General features: G+C 37.7%; 4 protein-coding genes across 5 annotated transcripts; 3 read left to right on the top strand and 1 right to left on the bottom strand.

Moving 5' to 3' along the window:
- Positions 1-4133: 4133 nt before the first annotated feature.
- Positions 4134-4999, top strand: LOC122656673. The gene is made up of 3 exons (XM_043851288.1): positions 4134-4402; positions 4496-4601; positions 4769-4999. Exons 1-3 carry the CDS (start codon positions 4215-4217, stop codon positions 4811-4813), a joined length of 339 nt encoding a protein of 112 aa, XP_043707223.1. The 5' UTR covers positions 4134-4214; the 3' UTR covers positions 4814-4999.
- A 1078-nt stretch (positions 5000-6077) lies between these two features.
- LOC122654443 (protein CHLORORESPIRATORY REDUCTION 7, chloroplastic) lies at positions 6078-8622 on the bottom strand. The gene is made up of 3 exons (XM_043848528.1): positions 8488-8622; positions 7338-7465; positions 6078-6510 (listed from the first exon to the last, which is right to left on the bottom strand). Exons 1-3 carry the CDS (start codon positions 8585-8587, stop codon positions 6238-6240), a joined length of 501 nt encoding a protein of 166 aa, XP_043704463.1. The 5' UTR covers positions 8588-8622; the 3' UTR covers positions 6078-6237.
- Positions 8623-11501: 2879 nt separating this feature from the next.
- Positions 11502-14148, top strand: LOC122654442. Of its 2 annotated transcripts, XM_043848526.1 has the most exons (3): positions 11502-12415; positions 13069-13329; positions 13824-14148. In XM_043848526.1, exons 1-3 carry the CDS (start codon positions 11625-11627, stop codon positions 13993-13995), a joined length of 1224 nt encoding a protein of 407 aa, XP_043704461.1. In that variant the 5' UTR covers positions 11502-11624; the 3' UTR covers positions 13996-14148. The 2 variants fall into 2 exon arrangements, with proteins under 2 accessions (XP_043704461.1, XP_043704462.1); XM_043848527.1 differs by lacking the exon at positions 13069-13329 and having other exon boundaries at positions 11504-12415; positions 13824-14146.
- A 2429-nt stretch (positions 14149-16577) lies between these two features.
- Positions 16578-20643, top strand: LOC122654445 (replication protein A 70 kDa DNA-binding subunit B). Its single transcript, XM_043848531.1, has 12 exons — positions 16578-16795; positions 17262-17408; positions 17497-17652; positions 17869-18046; positions 18163-18433; positions 18549-18651; positions 18732-18856; positions 18957-19035; positions 19148-19295; positions 19506-19666; positions 19764-19884; positions 20176-20643. The coding sequence occupies exons 1-12, from the start codon at positions 16665-16667 to the stop codon at positions 20365-20367; spliced, it is 1812 nt and encodes a 603-aa protein (XP_043704466.1). The 5' UTR covers positions 16578-16664; the 3' UTR covers positions 20368-20643.
- Positions 20644-20878: the final 235 nt, after the last annotated feature.

Below are 20878 nucleotides of genomic sequence, written 5' to 3' on the forward strand. Positions count from 1 at the left end.
GAATACCACCACCACCTCCGCCACCCTCTTTAATGAGTGGTAATGTGAAAGTGTGCATTTCATTCTCCTCTTATATTTCCACTTCACCAGTCCAATTCTCTCTCTACCATTACCATTCATTGATACCCACAACGTATCAAATCACCCCCTTCAACCCCATTTCCTCATCATATTCCTATTTATACATAGCTAATTGCTTACTTGAACTAATTACATCACCTAATGGAGGAATTTTTATCCCATGCTGTAACTTCACGGTGTTGTACTACATCGTGAGGCGTTGTAGAGGCCATATGCGCCATGTGAGGTCCGCTATGCCACATGACCTCCGCAGCATCGCATGATACAGTACAACACCGTGATGTAACAACAGAGGATAATGATTCCCTAATAGAGTACCTACAGAGCCAATATTCTATACCCGCATGGGGTGCCACCCCACATGGGAGGGTCAATGAAGTGGATGGAAACTTCACCCAAGGGTCAGATGGGTGAGATTTCATTTCATTGGTCCTCCCCCATGTAATGAAAATTGGCTATTTGGGTTTAAGTTAAGGGGCAAGAGACCCTACTTGATCGCATGGTCTCCACACAAGCGTCTGCGCCAATGGGTGAGCACCCCCCTGGATATCTATTCAGGGGTAGAGGCGTCATTTCATGGTGCCCTATGAGAGGGCATAGGAAACACCACCAAGTAGAGATCTTTTTCCCCACTAAGTTAAATTTGTGTTTAGAAAAAAATAACCCTAAAGGGTAGTCTAGTTCCTATGCCCACACATAGGATCATGTGATTTTACCATTCAATCTCCAGTAAAATAAAAATAAAAAACCCATTAGGATAGAATGACAGATCTTCTCTCATTGGCCACCATGCTGGTGCAAGTGCTACACAGCCAGATAGCCATCTCTTGTCCTTTGTGGTTTTGTGTTTAGGGGCATTGTTCTCTGTGCCGCAGCGCAGGCTGCACCCAGGCATATGGGGGTGGGCACAATGACCACTCTCCCCCTGAGTGGCAGGCCCATGTGCCTGGGCACAGCCTGCGCTGCGGCACAGAGAACATTCTCCCTTGTGTTTATTATGTTTAAGGGTGGAGGATAGACTCAGTCTGTATTAGTGTTTGTGTGCGGAATGTAAGGGGAATGATACCACTTTTGAATAAGGAACTCATTCAGATTGTGATTCGTCCAGGGTGTATGCCAATCAAACAAGAAGGTTCCTTTGCTTTTTTTTTTCTTTAATGAGAAAAGTTCCTTTGCTTTTGGTCTAAGAAAACATGAGGGCCTGGCACCCTGGGGCTGGCTAGATATTTTCTTATTCTACCCATTAACAGTTTAACAGAAATGGAGATTTATTATAAAAAAAAACATCAGAAAATTAATTACAAAAACAAATAGGGTTTACTATAAAAATATTATGTAGTTTGAACTAATAAAGCATAGGAATTCCCTCAATAATGGGAACCCACCAATCAAACAATTCATGTTAAATCTCATCTTAAATCATCAATTAATAGTAATCTTGAATTGATGAACGTTTTTATTCCGAACTTCCAAATGGAGATCTCAAAAGAGATTGACATAATATATCAGATGTACTTGCTCTAAAAGCCATGAATAAAGGATATACCCAATGTATGAGGCTTTTGGCACTACGAGGTTTGGGAAGGGTTATAATGTACGTAACCTTACTCTTGTTTTCACAGAGAGGTTGTTTTCATACTCAAACTCGTGACCACTTGCTCTAATAGTCATGAATGATAATCCAAATAATTTGACAGAATAAACAAAGAGGAAAAAAAAGCAATTAAACAAGTTTGCATTGGGAGGCTCTTTTGCAAAGATCTTAACTTCGACAATTTTGCACCTCACAAGTCACAATAGATGCATGCTTAGACTTCCTTTCATATGTCCTACCAAAGAAAGACAAATCAAAATCAACTTTCAGATGAACAAGTAGAGTAAACTCAAACATCCACCTCAATGGAACAAAAAATCATGAAATGGGTGTTGAAGATCAGAATTTGATGAAAATGTGAGACTAAACTACAACTCATTGTCCTTATTTTTGTTTCATTCGAGCGTATGATCATTTAACATAAAAATGCACAAATAGTTAGATAATCATCCCAAGGCTCTGTACTCCATATTACATCTAGTACGACCAGATAGCACTTGTCTTGCTCTTCAAAATGTAATTATTTTGTCGGGCGATTTTTTGTTCTTGTGATGTGTGAAAAAACGAGGTTCTTTGGGTTGGGGTATGGCAGGTTATGTCCCCCTTGTATTTTCCCTTTTAGTTGGTTTATTAATAAAATTTGTGGGACTAGCCTGGTCCCACATAATATTTGGGTTTAAAAAAAAAAAAAAAACCAAAAAACAAACAAACAAACAAAACCTTGTAATGCTTCTCCTTCAACTCTCCATCATGCAAAGTCTCAAGTCCTGATCCTTCATTTGGATTGCAAATTTTTCTTATGATTCCCTGCAAAATGGTTCTTTACTGGGAATTGTTGGGAAATAAAACTCCAATCACAACAATCAAAATGAAGCTTAACATTATCATGATTGTAAACCATTTTTCTAAACAATCGAAACTAGATGAAACCCTTTCTTATTAATCAACTCTGCAACCAATTCCTTAATGTTGTCCTCTATGCCAATAACATCTTCATCATCATAGAGCTCGTTCCTTCTCTTTCGCCAATCCTCTTGAAGCCATATGTTTCTACACAGCGAGTGATGTCCTGGATCTTGGATTGAAGCGTTTTGATCTCCTTCCTAATTTTGTGAATTCAAATATATTTCTTTGGATTGAAGAAACTTGCATACTTTGCTTGGAGAATGTAGGTCTCTATGACATCCCCTGCATTGTAAGCAAGGTCTCTGATTTCTGCAATCCAATTACGAACACTTTCACTCTCATCTTGTTTTGCATCTGCATCTTTTAAGAAACACTCTATCTGCTGCAACTCAACTTGAATCTTATAAACTTGATCGGACATCCCACCTAAAAGCTCTGCTTCCTGCATCAGCAACCCACCAAGTTATTGTGAAAGAAGAGACACAACCAACAAAGCCATGTTCTGCAGGTACTCTTGACCTGTTGTTATCTTTTTTGCTGGTAGTTCTACTTGGAAAGAAAGCCCCATGGTTCGGTTTCGATTTTAAAATTGGGATCGTTTAGTTAAATGGTTTAAACAAATTGAACCGTTTTAATCGAAACAAATATTAGTAATATACAATAGCAATAATTAACCATTAGTGCTTTCATACAATAGATTGCTGCTAAATTTGTAAAACAATGAGAGTCAAATATGGACTAGTAGATTTGTATACGTGAAATTTGTAATAAAATAATTGAGTTGGATTCATTCAAATACATTAATATAATAGTATTCAATGTTTCTATAAATATTTTGACTTCTCTATGAATTAAAATTATATCATTTTCAATGTGGCTTATTGAGTACATCCAATAAGCATTGACTTCGGTGTAAATTAGGCAAACCATTTAAGAACCAAGTATCTAAAACCGAAACTAAATCCATTTAGGATCGATAAACCGAAACTGTTTTAAAAACGAGAAACCAAAGCTGTTTACTAAATGGGTTTAATAAACGATTTGATTTTGGTTTCACCTAAAAATCTTTGCACCAAATCGGACCAAACCAATTACACCAAAATCGACCCGTTTATCACCCTTAGCACCCAAACATATGGGGTAGGCAAAATGACCGCCTCACCTCGCCCACCCTGCCCCATGTGTCTTGGGCTGTGCAGAGAACATTTTCCCTCCATGCCTTGATAAATTAACTTGTTATTCATCAACTTCCCTTATAATAACGACAATTATATTCAAGTTTGAGATTTTTGAAATTCCAATTTGGCTGCACAGTTGGTTGACTCTTGACTATATTTTGCTTTCTCGCCGAAGCCAACAAAAGCTTTGAAGGAGACTCCGTTCCGTAGACACTTTCATCTTTTAATTGTCCCATGTGTTGCAAACCTCAGAATTCGAACGTTGGATTTCCCCCATTACTTCCAAATGGTCATCTCTCTCTGCAAAAGGTCTGGATTTTGGTGCTCTGATTACTGAAATCCAAGGTTCTGTTTTCGTTTCTTTATTGCTTCGCTTCCTCTTTCGTCTTCTCTCCAGAAAAATTCTCAAGAAAAACCACTTACAATCATCAGTGGCTGATTTTGGTAGATTTCCCATGGAGAAAGTGATTGAGACACCTCTCATCAACAAGCCTTCCATCCAATCAGAGAACTGTACTTCCGCTTACAGACTTCCACCACCTCATCATGCCTGGTCAAGGGATAAGAAATCCCAAAATTCCGGCAAGCGCAAGCTCACACCGGATCCCCTTAAAGTTCCTGAGGCATTCAAGTACCAAGAAAGGTGCTCAGATCATCCTGCACATTAGACCATTCATGAAAATATTGGATTTTTCTGTTTCATTGTTTCTTAAATTATATTACTACTTACTTTCAGGTATAAGAGCCCAACCGATTTTATGATGTCCCCTGTTTCCAAGGGCGTCCTAGCCAGAAGAAGGAAGACAGGGGAACACTTACCACCAGCTAAAAATCCTCCCAAGGTAAACAATATTAGAGTGAATATCTGGTCTTCTAGGGCATTAAGATTTATTTTTTCTGGGGTTATTTTAGGGTCTAGGGGTCCCTACTGCCTGGATTCTCTACTCAAATATCTTGAAAGTCCTGTTCTCCAATTTTCTTAATTTATCAAGTTTTCTCATTATTGCAGCTTCTGGGTCCCTGTTTTCTGGATGCTGGTCACCCTCAAATCTGAGTATTCGCATTGTCAATAAGCAGAATCAGATGGATTCGTGGTCTCTATGAATTTGTCTGGATAAATTGTTCTTTTTATTTTTTTGGGTAATTAATCTGCCAGCCCATGAAATTCTGTAGATGTTCTAGTTCTTGAACATGTCTTCCAAGTATCAATGCTGTTGAGAAGTTTGCCTTTTCTTTTCTTTTCTTTGACACTAGCATTCATGTAGCATACAGCTTCTGGATCCTAGTTTGAGGTGCATGTAAGCTAAGGAAAAGTTGAATCAAGAAGGCAATGGCTCATATGCACCTAATGTGATTCTGAAGTCAGAAAAAGTGTTCCTTTGAACACCCAAACACCTTCTTTTGGGCTGCATGTAAGCTCTACAAAAGTTGACTTCCAGGCATATACACCAAACCGGCTCTTTCAGTCAGTAGTATAGCTACTAAGTTACAACAAATTAGATCATGAAAAGCATTATTGATGTGTTGTATGATAATTTGATACAAACTTTTGTTGTTCCAAATCATGTAGCTCAAACCAGACTGTATTCTTCAGGCAAAAACGATAAATATCCTATGATTTGTAATTTGTTTCTGAGATCATCCTGTAGGATCCTTTTATTTGTTTTCGCACCAGAATGGACATGGCTCACCAAAAAGTGCATTACTCCAGAAACCCTTTTTCCCCCCTGCATATGCCTATGCAGTGACATACACAAGGCAAGAGAGGTAGTGTATATCAAGCTTGATACTAGGATTGCAGAACAGAGAAATGAAGAAGAAAGAACTTGTTAGTGTTCGGCCAACGACTTGCACTATATTATTAAACTATATTTTCTGTACAATGGGAAGATGGTTTTATACAAGGAGGCAAATCGAAATAAAAAAGAGGACAGTCAAATTCAATATTCATCATCTGGCCCTTCTCTTATTCGATTGATATTGGATGATATGCTCAATCTTCTTGAGATCGCTAAAAAGGTGTAATCCCAGCAATTTAACTTTTACAGTAATGTGTAAACGCAAGATAATGAATATGGTATAGTATCAAGTGGTACAAACCTTTGAATCTTTGATCCGATTGAGCAACAATGGTTGGAGGAATTTCCTAAAATTTGTCATGATGACTGGTCCTAGAATACATTTGAAACCATTTCATGTGACTGTAAACGAATTCATGAGAATTGAGCTTATTATGTAAGTATAAGTAAAGATTGTGCACTAAAAGACTGATTGTATTATAAAGTTTGCAACCTTCGATGGGGATGTAAAGTGAAAGATTCATGTGAATTCAGATATTATTTAAGTAAAGGCTGAGTAAAAACATTACCTTAATAACAGTGTTCTAGGAACAGACAACAACGGCAGATACAATAAAACATTTACAGTCACTCATTCATTAATGACTATGGGACAGGCTTTTATCAAATAGTATTCTTCTCACTCCAACCTAACTTCATACCATTGCACTGAACCGAGTTCTCCATCGATCTCAAGTTCACAGACAGACTTTACAAGGTGAGTTACAGCATCATCAATAGTTTTAAATCTCGCAAGGTCTGGGGGCAAGGCATTGCCAGGCCAATTTTCAAGCCAACCTTTCAACCTGGCCTTCAACTCTTCTTCTGAAACAAACTCCTCACTCTTCCCAGGTTCCATCAGGACATAAGTGTCTGTCTGCGAATATGCTCTTCTCCTCCTCGCAGTACAAATCTGATAATATATTCCAATCATTAAGAAAGTATGCTGGCATCAACTGCAAGTGTTAAAGTTCTGTCCTATTGGATTACTAAGGTCCCTATATTGCTTTATTTTAGTTGTTTAGATAGCTCTCACGGTTTGGGGGGGTGGGGGAGGATATATCTCCACTGTGAGAAGTGTTAGTAGTTACTAGTGCTTTCTTTTGTTAGTTTCCCACTTTGATTATGACTCTGTTTTGGCTTTGTTTTGGCATTATAAATAAACTCATATACCAGCGATAGAATTCATACTGAATCTACCACTGGGTTTGGTTCGTCTCTTTTCTCTCATTGGTCTTCTCTCTTGTCTTGGTGGTTGATTGTTAGTTCTCTGCCCTGTTACAATATGTATTTGGGACGGATAATGAAAATGCAGTGCTTATAAAATCAGTGGAATTTTCATGCCATGTTAATTCACAATCCATTTTAACATGAGATGACACATGAAAATTTCATCATCATAATTTGAATTGGAAGAGATTTTTGAGAATGTTGGCTCTGTTGCACCTGTAGAGCTTTACAACAAAAGTGGCTTGTTTGAACTTCATGAGAATTTTCAATAATATCTGAACTCCTTCCTAATTATATTTAAGGTTATGATTGGTTATAATAAATGCTCTAGTCTGTTGACGACCCCAATTATCAAAGAGCAGTATGGGGTCTGACAATCAAATCCAAAATTGTTGAGAATAAACACCACATTATAAAGTAAACCAAAATGAAAAAGAAAAAAGTAGAATAAAAGGAAACTGATGCAAGGATGAAAGTTCAAGCAGGAGCTGGAGAACTATTTAAATTTACCATATTCTTCTTATGCCTTGGCATTTTCGGCAGTGTGGAATAAACCGAGCAGCCCATATAACCAGAAACAGCTACAGGTCTTGACCAAACAAATGGAGTCTGAATAAAGCATCCACATGATTGTTTGCCTGCAAAGAAAGCATTAAGATTTTACTTTTCACGAGAAAATCAGAAAAAGGAAAAAGAAAATTGTTCTGATAAAACTGTGAATCAACTTAAGAGTATAAGGTTTATGCTGAACTAAAATGACTTATCATATTTTATTTTATTTTTTTTAAAAAAAGGAAGACAAAGCAGAACTCTACTACCTGTTTACATCAATGATTTACAGTAAGAAGCATGAGAAAGGGAAAGTGGGGATCAAGGGAATCGCCCAATGGAACTAGCATGGAAAACTTCTATGCTCTTTGCAACTTATCAATTGCAACTAGAGCCTATGGTGTATCTACCAACAATTTAAGTTGTTGATAATAAATTAAAATGGCTCACCCGTCGCATAGTTGTTTAGTGTCCCAGATTATAAATTTACATTAAAAAAGCATAAAAAAATAAGATCTGGTGAAAGTAGCATGGGTATCTTTTATGCTCCTTAGGCCCTGGGAAGCAAATCTTCCTTTGAATTCCATTTCCAATAACTGAGAATAAAAGGTAGAGAAGATAAAGTGGTCTCTGTATCTGGACATTTCGTCTTATTCAATAGCCTCCTTTGATTCATATCCAAAATCGACCTTAATAATCAATATCAAATGGGTTGATTTCAGAAATCTATGAAACTTAAGTAAATATGTACTCCAAGATTACACCTTCAATTTATGGATTACATACAAACTTTCACAGAAATTCCTTATATTACCCGAACCACGGATCCATTTAATTAATAGGCTCTCTATCCATAAACCCAATTCATTTTTAGCTTCAACAAGAGGATTCAATTAACGAAGTCTTAATGAAACAACAAAAAGCAAAACCTAACGTGCATAAAATCAAAAGTTTCAGGATACAGTATGACTGGTTATTATATTTGATACCTTTTTTGGGTAAAAGAATCCTATTCTAATCTCTTACTCTTCAAAACAAGATGCAAGTGACGCATAGGTATGAACATATCAACCCGATAACAGAACAGAACATTCACAATTAAGAAATTTACCATCAAAGCTGTGAAGTCCACTGCTGAAGATAAGTTTCTCCAAAGCTCTCTCCATCGACGTCAGAGCTTTTGCAGCTTTCAAATTTAATGGAAAATTCATAATCAGAGCAGAGCAGGAAACCCACTACATGTAGTGATGTAGAAGATGAACTGTTCTGTTATCTTCTTCATCGCATTCGAGTTTACGAAATTGCCCCTGGGGCCCAACACCCCACTGGTTTCGGATTCCCCAAGATCGAAAACTGAGCAGGAAACCCACTACATGTAGTGGTGTAGAAGATGAACTGTTCTGTTATCTTCTTCTTCGCCTTCGAGTTTACGAAATTGCCCCTAGGGCCCAACGCCCCACTGGTTTTGGATCCCCGCAAGATCCAAAACCAATATTTTGCTTTCGTCATTACCCGAATTTAACATCTCTCTAAGGTTATGTTCGGTTCGCAAGAAATAGATAGAAAATAAAAGAAATTTTCAATTTTAGGAAAGCGGATTGCTGGCAAGCTACGTGGCCATTGTGCTAGCACGAGAGTGTAAGGAATATGGTTTTTTTTAAGTTTAGGAATCAATAATATTTTAAGAGGCCATGTTCTTGGCTAGGAAGCGCATGGGACACAGACTGCAGCTAGACACATGGGATAGGACACATCGATCATTTCGGCCATTCAAAGAGGGTGAGGCGGTCATTTCCCCCACCCCCTTGTGTCTAAGTGCATCTTGCACCCCCAATGCAAAGAATATTTCCCCAATATCTTATCTACGCATGTCCATACATATTTTTTTTTAAAACGTTGAACAAAGGATTGGCAACATGTTGTCCAAAGAGTTAAGAAAAAAATGGGTGGGTGGAAAACCCCTCTTGTATTTCAAGTCGGATGATGGAATGCAGTTATGGGTAAGAGGGGCTACTAGATTAGTAAAAACAAATGGATTGTTGGTAGGATCTTTATCTCTTTTGGTTCCTTCTCGACCCAGTCCCCAGTTCCTCTAACTTGGGGGGTTGGAATGACCAATCTACCTGTGTCCGAACACTCTAACTAGGTGGGGTCTATCACCCTCCTATTAAAAGAACTGGGGAACTGGACCGGGCAGGAGACTAGAGGAGATAATTTTCCATTGGGGGTGTATAGGTAATTAATGTGTCTATTGTCTACTGTCTACAGCCGGCCAGACCGGGTTAAACTGATTCGTTTGGAGGTCGGAATATTAAACCGCTCCCCGCTCCCGCTCCCGGTACGAATACCAAAGCGAGAGGATATAAATATAGGTTTGGAGTTGGAGAAGAATTGAAGATAAGGAAGTCAAAATGTCGTTAGTGATGTTGGCGCGAAGACCAACTAGACATGGTTATCAGGGCGGGGAAAACGCCGAAAGCGTTGGTAAGCCTCCCCCTTACCCCCCTCCCATGGTAAACTCTATGATCGGAAACCCTAGTAGTTCCCATTCTATCGCAAACCCTAGTTTGCTCTCTTCCGTTACTTTTCAATCTTCTCCCCAACAAAAGAAGAGAAAGGAACGGAAAGAAGTGACGCCAAAAAAAAATAAAAAATAAAAAATAAAAAGGCGTTCGCCTCTCAGCAGATTCCAGTCCAAAACCGTCAGCTCATCAAACCCTTTAATCCAAGGTATCCAGAAAGGAAAAACTCATATCATGTTTCATTTTGGATTCATTTGTGAATCAATTACTTGTTTTTCTTGAAAAGTTTTCCCTCCTTTGTCATTCTTCTTGAATTGTTTTCAGCCTGAATTTGTCCAGGTTTTGATTGCGCTTCTCTTTTTTGTTGTTCTATTCAGTAAGTTTGATTAGGTAAACCCTTTGACGAGGAGGGGAGGGGGAGAGGGAATCAATCATCGACATTGCTGTTTCTTTCGCAATATTATTCAATCGGGTGGTGGGCTGTTCTTGGGCAGTTTGATTCAAACGGGTGGATTACTGATATCTTGGGAAAGATAAGGGTGATTCGAGTAAGTTCAGTATTTTCGATTATTGTTGTTGTTGGTTGATTGATTGAAATCATTATTGTTTGGGGTTAAATGCCTGAAGAACAACACTTTTCATGGTAAAAATTATATTTATTCATCATGGAATTAATTATAGTTAGATGATATAATGTATAAAAGGATCGTGAGAAAATAAAAGAAAAGAATGAGGACTTGGAGGGAGCTCTTATTTTTTAGAACTCCAAATGAGGAAATAATGACCATAATTGTTCTGAAGTTTAATTAGAGAGTTCCTTGAATTCAGTTGAAAATTTTAACAAATATGAATTTTATGTTAATCTTCCCTTGTCAACCTTTTAAGAGTTGAGAACCAAAGAAATGCTTGAAACATTTGGAGAATGAGCTCCCTGCTTGCACCAAAACCGGGGTCAGTATCAAGAAATTCAAGGAGAGAGCAAATTGTGATCACATAGGGCAGTTGTATGATCGAGTGCTTTTAATTCACCCATTTCCTCCTTTTTCAAATGAAAAATCTTGTTGTACCCAAAGTTGGTGAAAAATAAGTTGTAACCTTACTTTTTCCCCCCGTTTTAATATAACACGCTTATTTATTATTTAAAGGAGGTTAAAATCTTTTCACGTGCATACTAAAAAAACGTGCAAGATAATGACAACTCTTAGAGAATGACTTAACGGTAAGTTAGTTTCAAATTATTTTGAACCCCCTTTTCTACTCGGCTTAGAGAACTTTTAGGAATAATACAATGGCAAAGAAAAGAAGGTTATAACTTCTCAATTCACCACTTTGGTTACAGCAAGATGCACCCTTTTTCAAATGGCCTAATTGAAAGTGGTTGACTCAGATTGTTACTTTTGTGATATGCTTGTTTCTTTATCTGTATGTGCATTAGCAAGACCAATTACCTTTTAGTTCATTTTGTTATAATGTGATTGGCTATTGGTTATTTCGTTATTTCCTACTCTATGGATTAAATCACCAAATTCATGTTATTTACCAATCCTGGAATTTGTGCTATACATATTTTTTCATAATGATAACCATCAATTTTACTGTGAATGATTTATTTGGCTTTGTGTCTTCACTGATGCAGTTGAATCTGAAAACCACCGAAGGCAGCATGATATCTACAGAATGAGATGGTGTAGGAGGTTGGAGGTTTGCATCTGATCAGATAGGTACAATGATGGAATCTGGACATGGGAGTGGGAGTAAAAAGCATTTGAAGACATATACTGAGGCTACAGCTGCCCTAGATGAAAATGCAAACTCACCTTCTTCATCTTCCTCATCACACACTTCATTGGATGATTTCTTTCGTGCGGATGGAAGCCATGGTGCCAAACTTGATGAGGATGCTCTGTTATCTTCAAAGGATGTTTCTAGTGACCGATCTCCAAAATCTCTGGAGTTTTCTGATCGGGGGTCACAAAGCGATTCATTCCCAATGGAAGTTACTATTATTTCTCCAAATTCAAGCTCGGATGGTTTGTCAATAACACAATCCCCTCAAATCCAAGTGATGGGTAGATCTGAAGAACCTGATCCATATAGAATTCCATCTTCTGTGTTTGCAAGAAGCAAGTCCACGACTCCAATGGAATGGAGTGTTGCTTCCAATGAGTCATTGTTCAGCATCCATGTTGGAAATAATAGTTTCTCTAGAGACCATATTTTTCTGATGGGTAGGTCTGGAGAGCTGGGGACATCGGGAGAGTCGGTGAACTTTCCAAACTTTCCAGTTAGCCCACCTCCAGTTAATTCTGAAGTGGATGCAAAAAAGAGCATTGAATTGGGGGGAAACTTAGCTGTAACTGAAGCAGCTGCTGAAACCGTGAAGGAGGTTCTGAGGGCAGCTACAGAAGATTGCAATAGACAGAAGAAGCCTCCTGCTGATGGGGTTCGTCATTCCTCTAGCCATTCACACCGATCTGATGGGAGTGGAGTCAGCATCAGTTCTTTTGCATTTCCAATGTAAGTTAGAATCACTTATTCCCTATGTTGGCACATACATTTGTGCTGTATTATTATTATGATGTATGTGCATGTCTACATAGTTGTGCTCTATTATGATGTATGTGCATGTATACATACATTTATGGATGTATGTGTATGTGTTCAATTATGATGTATGTGCATGTATATACATTATGCACATTAGGTCTCTATTTTTATACTTATGAGTGTAGAAATGCATGTATCCTGTGTGCAAATTTATATAAAGATGTCGCACATCTTTTCATGTGCGTGAGGAATATGCCCATTGTGTTAGGGGTGTCAATTTGGAGGCCGAACCGAAAAGACCGATTGAACCCAACTGGAAAATCGAAAACGGACTGACTGAACTTATTGGTTAAGTTTTGATTTTAGAAAAACTCGAATATCAATTTGTTTCAGTCTGGGCTGATGAGACCGATTGAACTGACCGAAACCCCAAAAAAAGAAGCCCGTAAGAAAAATCCACCAGACCGATGACTAATCGGTTTCAATTTGGATTTTAAGGACCAATTAGTTATTGGTCCGGTTTCTGTCTGGGCCAATAAATGCTAAAGGTGCTCTCGGTCAGCCCGACTAAGACTGAACCGAACCAAACCGACCATTTGACACCCCTACTTTGTGTGTTGCAGAAAGAAGAGGTGTGCATGGCCATTCTGCTACTGTACATGGCCACTCTGCTACCGTTGTAACTGTAGTTGGGCGTTCTGCTACTATACGTGGGCGTTCTGCTACTGTTGTAACTGTAGTCGGGGTTGCTGCCACTGTTGTAAATGTAGTTGGACTTGCTTCAACTGTTGTAAATGTATTCGGACTTGCTGCAACTGTTGTAAATGTATTCGGGCTTGCTTCTACTGTTGTAACTGTAAACGAGTCAACTCCTGTTCTTCCACGTATGCTTCTCACTCTCTACCTATTCTGTCATATACCTAGTTATGTTGTGCCTTATGTGCCATTCATTCATAGAGAAAATTTAATTTGTCCATATTTCAATTATCTGCATATAAATTATTATTTCTTTCTTTTTTTTTTTGGGAAATTTTTCTATATTTCTTTTTCTTTCATTAGCCAATAAATTATGGAGAAAGAATCTCTTCATCCAAGGTGATTTGATGCTATGATTGGACTCCTGGAATAGCTAATGTCATCATTTACTCCCACCTCCTATTTACAAAGGTCTGGAATACCCTTTCTCAGTCCAATCGGAGGGTCAAGTCCCGTATATTAAGAGGTTCTCTCTTCACCGTGGGTGAAGGGAATCTTGGTCCATAAATAATACTCAATTATATCTTTTAACACAATCACATTTTTGTATGGACATTAGTTTTCCCTGCAGTTCATGTTGGCCATCTGACATATCCAGCTAATTAATATTTGTTCTTTGTAGTTTGACAGAAGGAGGAAGAAGTAGTGACTCCGTGAAGGCAGACTCTGAGCAGCAACCACAAAAACAGTCACAGTCAGAGTCACAGACACAGCCACAAGCCCCAGGGTCGACACCAAATGCAGCAGGGGGCAAGTGGTTTCCTTGCTTCTCTTGTTGCCCATTCTGTTGTTGAGAGAGTGAGTGTTTTAAAGATTCTCATTTGCTCCCCATAAATGAATATCCTGAGTAGCTTCACCCCCTTACCCACAAGCCTGTTTCATATTCCTGTAGGTTTTTAGTGCTGTCAAATTGGAGCTCTCAAGTGTGAAGGCTTGTAGCTGTGGTTCCTCTCTTCCAGTCACTCTAGCCATTGATCTATATATCAATTTGGTGCTAATGAGGGCAGGATGTGGAGATAGATAGAAGGGCATGATTGAGGATTCCCCATACACATTTATGTCTTATGGTGATGGCAATGGCAACAAACTGGTATCTGATTCTTGTTATGTTGTTGACTGCACCCGAATGGTATTCTGTGTATATGATTGTTACTGGTGCTGTATATTTGTTATCGGTACATACATTATAGTATCGGAGTCATTCATTTACTCACCCATTGTTAAATAATTTTGTAGTTCATATTAGGGTGATTCAGTGGACCTTTGAACATGTCCAGTCCATGTATACAGCATCAAGATTTAATGTAATCAAAAAATTAAAATGATTACAGGTTGGAGCTTGACATAACTTGTGGCTCTTTTAAGGGGTTTACTTATATGCCCCGGCATCTTTCTCTCTTTGGCATCTCCAGTACATTTCCAAACAGCTCCCCTTCCCCTTCCAAGGTTGCTTTCTACTAAATGGTCATTAAAGCTAAAGTCAACTTTATTGGATGAGTTTAACTAATGTTCAGAAACTGTTTTTATTTTTAAAAAATATATATTTTTATAAATCATTCATAGCCAAACTAGTAGCCCAACTTAGTTCCTCCATTGTTAATTTTTTTAATGGACAACCTCATTCGCTGCTTAAGAAATCAAAAGATCTCAGGCTGTATTCAATGTTTTAAGTATTAGTAGGTTTTGTATTGAATCGATCGAGATATGATATTTATTTTCAAAAAAAAAAAATGTATGTGTAAATAGGGGTGCCAATCAGTCGGTTTTGGTGTGAGAATGAGGGAGTCCAAAACATTATCCAATAAGTGTGTTTTATATGAATTTCGGGCTGCCATTTGTTTCTTATCGGGTTATTTTGGTTTCATTTCGTTTTTTAAGTTTGGTGTCATACCAGTTTTGATGTTGTCCAACTTGGTTTCGGTGTCATAAGATCCCATACCGAAACATGATCCAATAAGCTCATATCGGTTTTGATCGATTTGAGGCCTCGGGCTAGGTTCTGACAATCCTAGGGGTAAGTTACACCTCCTTTGAAATTTTGTTTTTCTCTTGGGTGTGAGTTAAATGACATAAAAAATACTCTAATTTTCAGCATTTCAATAAATTTTGAAGATTTACAATGCTCGAATCAATGTTTGAAACTGATTTGGACGAGAAAAAAAAAAAGTGATAAAGTTGTAAATCCTCTCTCTCTCTCTCTCTTGTTTTTTATTTTTTTTTTTTATGAAAGGGTAATCACACAAACCACACACCAATCCCAAAAGGTTAACCGACTTTTAGGACCGTGGAATGGTGGATATACACAACATACACCATACTCACACACCCGATGTGGGACTAAATCCACAAACCCCTTTTTTTTTTTTTTTTTTTCTTGATGAAAGTGTAATCACACGAACCACACACTAATCCCAAAAGGTTAACCGACTTTTTTCTCTCTTTTTTGTTGTACATTATTAGATTAGGTAAAAGCAACTCAAGTCATAGCATCAAGCTGATATATATTTACATATTGCATAATAATGTGTTTAATGCTTCAAAAACATATTTTAAATGCATCAAAAGAGCACCCATGCATTTCTTGATCATTAAGGCAATGTTTGCTATGCATTCTCCATTATGAGAATATGTATTCCCATTCTCAAAATGTAGAATGCATTCTTAAAATCACCACTGCTTTGATATGATATTCGATACAAACAATTATATTCTTTGGCTACATTTGGACACAAAATGGGCTGTACCATGTGCATTTTATCTGTAATCATGGTTCTAAGTATCGGTATCCTATCATCCGTATCGGGGTAATACATACCGGTTTTGCTAGTCACCGATACAGATACCGTATCGGTAGCACAGTACAGACAAAGGGGTATGTTGGCCAGAAAACTCATTTTTAAAGGAGATTTAGTAGTAATTTTGTCTGATCTAGGCCGATACCGTATCAGTTTTGCAGGTTATCGATACCCGTTCTGATGCCGTGCACTAAAACCATGGCCGTAATAGAGAAATGATAACTAATTAATTGGCTGGATTAGACTCACAATTAGGAAGATTAGGACAGTGTTTTTTTCATAGCTGAAAGGGGGTAATATTAGTCTGTCAGTTCAAGTATCCAAGCCCAAGCCCAAGCCCAGGTAGCGTTCTCTTTTACTTTTGTGTATTTCGCGGGAAACATGTGGGTTGCTCCCTCGCTCGAATTAAAAGTTTTAAAATTGAAGAGATTGAAAAACTCCCCCGCTAATTTTGAAAAGCTTTGGCTGCGAGAAATGAACTTAGCGGGTTAAAATTCGAAGTTGTTTTTTATTTGCCGCCACATTGGTCAAATACAAAAGAAGGTTCTCCTCTCCCCCGCTTATCTGATATCTTCAAGCTTCACCGTTCTCTTTGATTTCATTCTGTCTATCGATCTCTGAGGATCTCTGGAAATCTGAGATATAGACTGAGAAGAGACACAGCGGAAATGGAGAAAACTAGCATCACCCCTGATGCCATTTCTACCATTCTAGCTAACCCATCTCCTGGATCGTCCTCTGAAGTCCCAGAACTCATTGTTCAGGTTGTCGATCTCAAGCCTGTCGGCAACAGATTTACGTGAGTTTCTTTTTTTAGTGTATGAATCTGGTTGTTGCATGTTGGCTCTGTTATTAGCCCTATCTACAGCATCAACAATTGTTTTATATTTGTTGGGTTGTTCCATATTCGGATACTGAAGGTTTGGTAGGGTTTTAGATGAGTTTTTTTCTGTTTTATGTTCATGAGTGAAATCTTTAAATTGCTTGGTTTATCCATCTTTCTCCTCCCTCCCCTTCTTTGTTTTTGCCCCAATTTATGGTTTCCGCTGATTTTCTAGATTAATATTGCAAGCCTCATACTTGCCCTTTTGGAGATTTAGCTATAGATCATCTATCCAGACGCCTATTGACTTTCATCTGCACTGTAGTTCGTTCGATTGGTTTATTTTGTCTCTTTTTTTCGTTCTATTCCTGAAAATTCTCATGTTGAGGCTTCGGTGCTCTTTTGAAGGGTTTTACATGCTTGGTTTGTCTTTTGTTTGCAGATTTATGGCTAGTGATGGAAAGATGAAAGTTAAGGCCATTCTTCCGTCCAATATGTCGTCTGAGATTGAGTCAGGAAACATTCAGAATCTAGGGCTCATCCGTATTCTTGACTATACACTCAATGTTATTCCAAACAAGTCTGAGAAGTAAGACCACAGTCAAAGTGTCATCAAACGTTTTTATAAATTTGTATGTGCTGTTCTTGTTGACAAGATTGGATTTAAACTGTTTCAGGTATCTGATTGCAACCAAATGTGAGGTGGTTTCACCTGCACTTAAAATGGAGGTCAAGAGTGAAGTAAAAAAAGAAGAACCTGGCATTCTTTTGAAGCCAAAGCAAGAAATGATTACTAAATCTGCTGCTCAGATTTTGCATGAACAGCAAGGGAAGTGAGTATTTTCAGACTCGGACTAAATAGAAAGTAGATATATATTTGGTTCTCAATAAAAAACATTAAACCTTGAAAGTGGAAATTTATTGAAGCTGCCTTCTCTTTTTGAAGATAAAATGTCAGTTGGCAGGCTTATCTTTGTTATATCCTGGTTAGCTTTCAGATATGCTTGTTGATTTTCACCATTTTGTCTCTCTATTGTGATTTTCTTCAGTATGGCTCCTGCTGCACGGATGGCCATGACCCGAAGGGTTCATCCTCTTGTTTCATTGAATCCTTACCAAGGTAACTGGACCATAAAGGTTCGAGTCTCAAGTAAAGGCAACATGCGGTCTTACAAAAATGCTAGAGGAGAAGGATTTGTCTTTAATGTTGAATTAGCCGATGAAGATGTATGGAATCTTTTCATTCATACATTTGATTTATTGCATCAGTGTTGAAACTATTTATAAGTTTTGCTGTGATTAATATTTTAAAATTATCAAAGTAATGAATACCTATGGTGCAGGGAACACAAATACAAGCAACAATGTTTAATGATGCTGCAAAGAAGTTCTATGACATGTTTGAATTGGGAAAGGTTTATTATATATCTAGAGGAACCCTCAAAGTTGCCAACAAGCAGTTTAAAACTGTCCAAAATGATTATGAAATGACTTTAAATGAAAACTCTGTGGTGGAAGAGGCAACTGGAGAGGAAACCTTTATTCCTGAAACAAAATTCAAATTTGTCTCAATTGATCAGTTGGGACTGTATGTTAATGGGAGGGAACTTGTAGGTATAGTTCCATTCTCAAACCCCATCAAACTGAACCCTTTTAATGACCTTTTTTATAATTTTTATATATTGCTACATACATTAGCTTTTTCTTATTCAGTGTTCAAAATTTTCAGATATCATTGGAGTGGTTCAGAACGTCTCTCCTACTATGAGCATCCGAAGAAAGATTAATAATGAGACGATCCCAAAACGAGATATTACAATTGCAGATGAATCGTAAGTGGATACCCATTCATGTTATTGGTTTTCCTTGTAACTATTCTCTTTGTCTGAGATTTTGGAGACTTGAAATGCAGAAAGAAGACTGTTGTGGTGTCTTTGTGGAATGATCTTGCAACCAATATAGGGCAGGAATTGCTAGATATGGCAGAAACAGCACCTGTTGTAGCAATAAAATCCCTTAAAGTTGGAGATTTCCAAGGTACGATTAATGTTCTATGTATGTATAATAATTCATTTGTTGTTTTTAGCAAAACCTCAAGAATCCTGCATCATGTTGTACCCTTCAATTGCTTCTGCAGGAGTATCTTTGTCTTCTTTGACCAAAAGCACTGTATTGCTAAACCCAGACATCCCTGAATCAAAGAAACTCAAATCTTGGTAAGTCTATAACTTTGTTTAGAAACTCAAATCTTGGCAAGTCATTACAGCTTTGTTTTTTCTTTAGTAATTAATCTTAATATCCTTTGCCCATCCTTACTTTGTGATATAGGTATGACTCGGAGGGTAAGGGCAGTCCATTGGCTTCTGTTGGCTCTGGTTTGGTCTCGACTTCAACAAGAACTGGAAGATCTTTGTACTCTGATAGGGTGTTTGTTTCTCATATTACTGGAAATCCATCTCTGGGTGAAGATAACAAGGTATGTATTAATGGTGTTTCACACATACATATATGCTTACATGTGAAAATAAAAAGATGGTCTTGGGATAAAACTTATGGGATTGACCATGATAAGTAGTATTCTTGTTGCCTGAAATGGTTGAGTTGGTTAATAACCTTTGTGAACAAGATTCAATAATGGAGTTATTTTTTAGATTCAATAATGGAGTAATTTTTGTTTTCTGGCCAGCCTGAGTTCTTCAACTTAAAAGCATGTATTAGTTTCATAAAGCCTGATCAGACAATGTGGTACCGGGCTTGTAAGACATGCAACAAAAAGGTGACTGAAACAGTTGGATCTGGATATTGGTGTGAAGGATGCCAGAAGAATGATGAAGAATGCAGTTTGAGGTTGGAAAATCAATCTCTAAGATTGTCACCATTGTATAGTAGAACTGATTACTCTGTTCCTTTCAATCTCTCATCCTTCTTTCTGTACTTTTTACAGGTATATAATGGTAGTCAAGGTTTCTGATCCAAGTGGTGAAGCTTGGCTTTCCGTTTTCAATGAACAGGCTGAGAAAATAATAGGGTGCACTGCAGATGAGCTTGATAGGATGAAATCAGAGGTAAACTACCCATGAACTTGTATGGTTGTTAGCCCCATGCACCATGGGATGCACACTTTCACAGCAGGCTCATTCCAATGCATTGTGGGCTCCATTATAAGTGTGCATGTGGAGCATCTAGTCTTTGTTCTTCCATAGGATTATTATCTGTAGACACAATTGCAATTGACTATTCCTATTGGATTCATGAATCTCTTTTGGCACTCAAATTGTAGGTTACTTGTTTAAATTCAAAGACTATTTACCTCTTTTTTTAATGGCTCATTTAACAATTCCTTTTCCCCTTCTCAGGACATGGATGCATACAATTTAAAACTGAAAGAAGCCACTTGGGTCCCTCATTTGTTCCGGGTTAGCGTTGCACAGAATGAGTACATGAATGAGAAAAGGCAGAGAATAACAGCCAGAACTCAGGCTTTACTTGATTTTGCTGCTGAATCAAGATACCTGATCGAAGAGATATCCAAGATGCAAGTCTCTTGAACTCAATTTGGTCTACTTTTGTTTTCAGTAACCTGTGATACTCAACCATGGTTATACCCATATTTGACAAAATGGATCTGTTTACACCATGCATGTGGTTCAAGTTCAATTTAGAGTGTATTTTGGGTTCTTACTGATCATGTATTCTCAGCAACTGATATTTGGTGGTTACAAATTTCCTGGAGAAAAACAAAGCTATTGTATATAGCTCCTTGATGTGTTAGTTTTTAAGAAGGTATCTACTGGACATTTTCCAACAAAGATTGATCTGTTTTTTGCAACAAATGTATCTAAAAGGGTGGAAAATTATGTTTGTGATGGAACAACTATAGCTATATTTAATTTGGTAGATTCAGGTGCCAGAAAGGTTTTTACTCACTTTGGTAACATGGTGTTGCACCCATTCACCATTTTGTCAAGGTGATTAGATTAGTGGTTGGGGTAGAATTAAGTATCTCATGATTTGTCAAATATCTGAAGCATGTGTTCATGAAATTGAACAATGTCTAGG

The sequence above is a fragment of the Telopea speciosissima genome, chromosome 3 (genome assembly GCF_018873765.1).
Source record: "Telopea speciosissima isolate NSW1024214 ecotype Mountain lineage chromosome 3, Tspe_v1, whole genome shotgun sequence".
Classification (NCBI taxonomy): domain Eukaryota; kingdom Viridiplantae; phylum Streptophyta; class Magnoliopsida; order Proteales; family Proteaceae; genus Telopea; species Telopea speciosissima.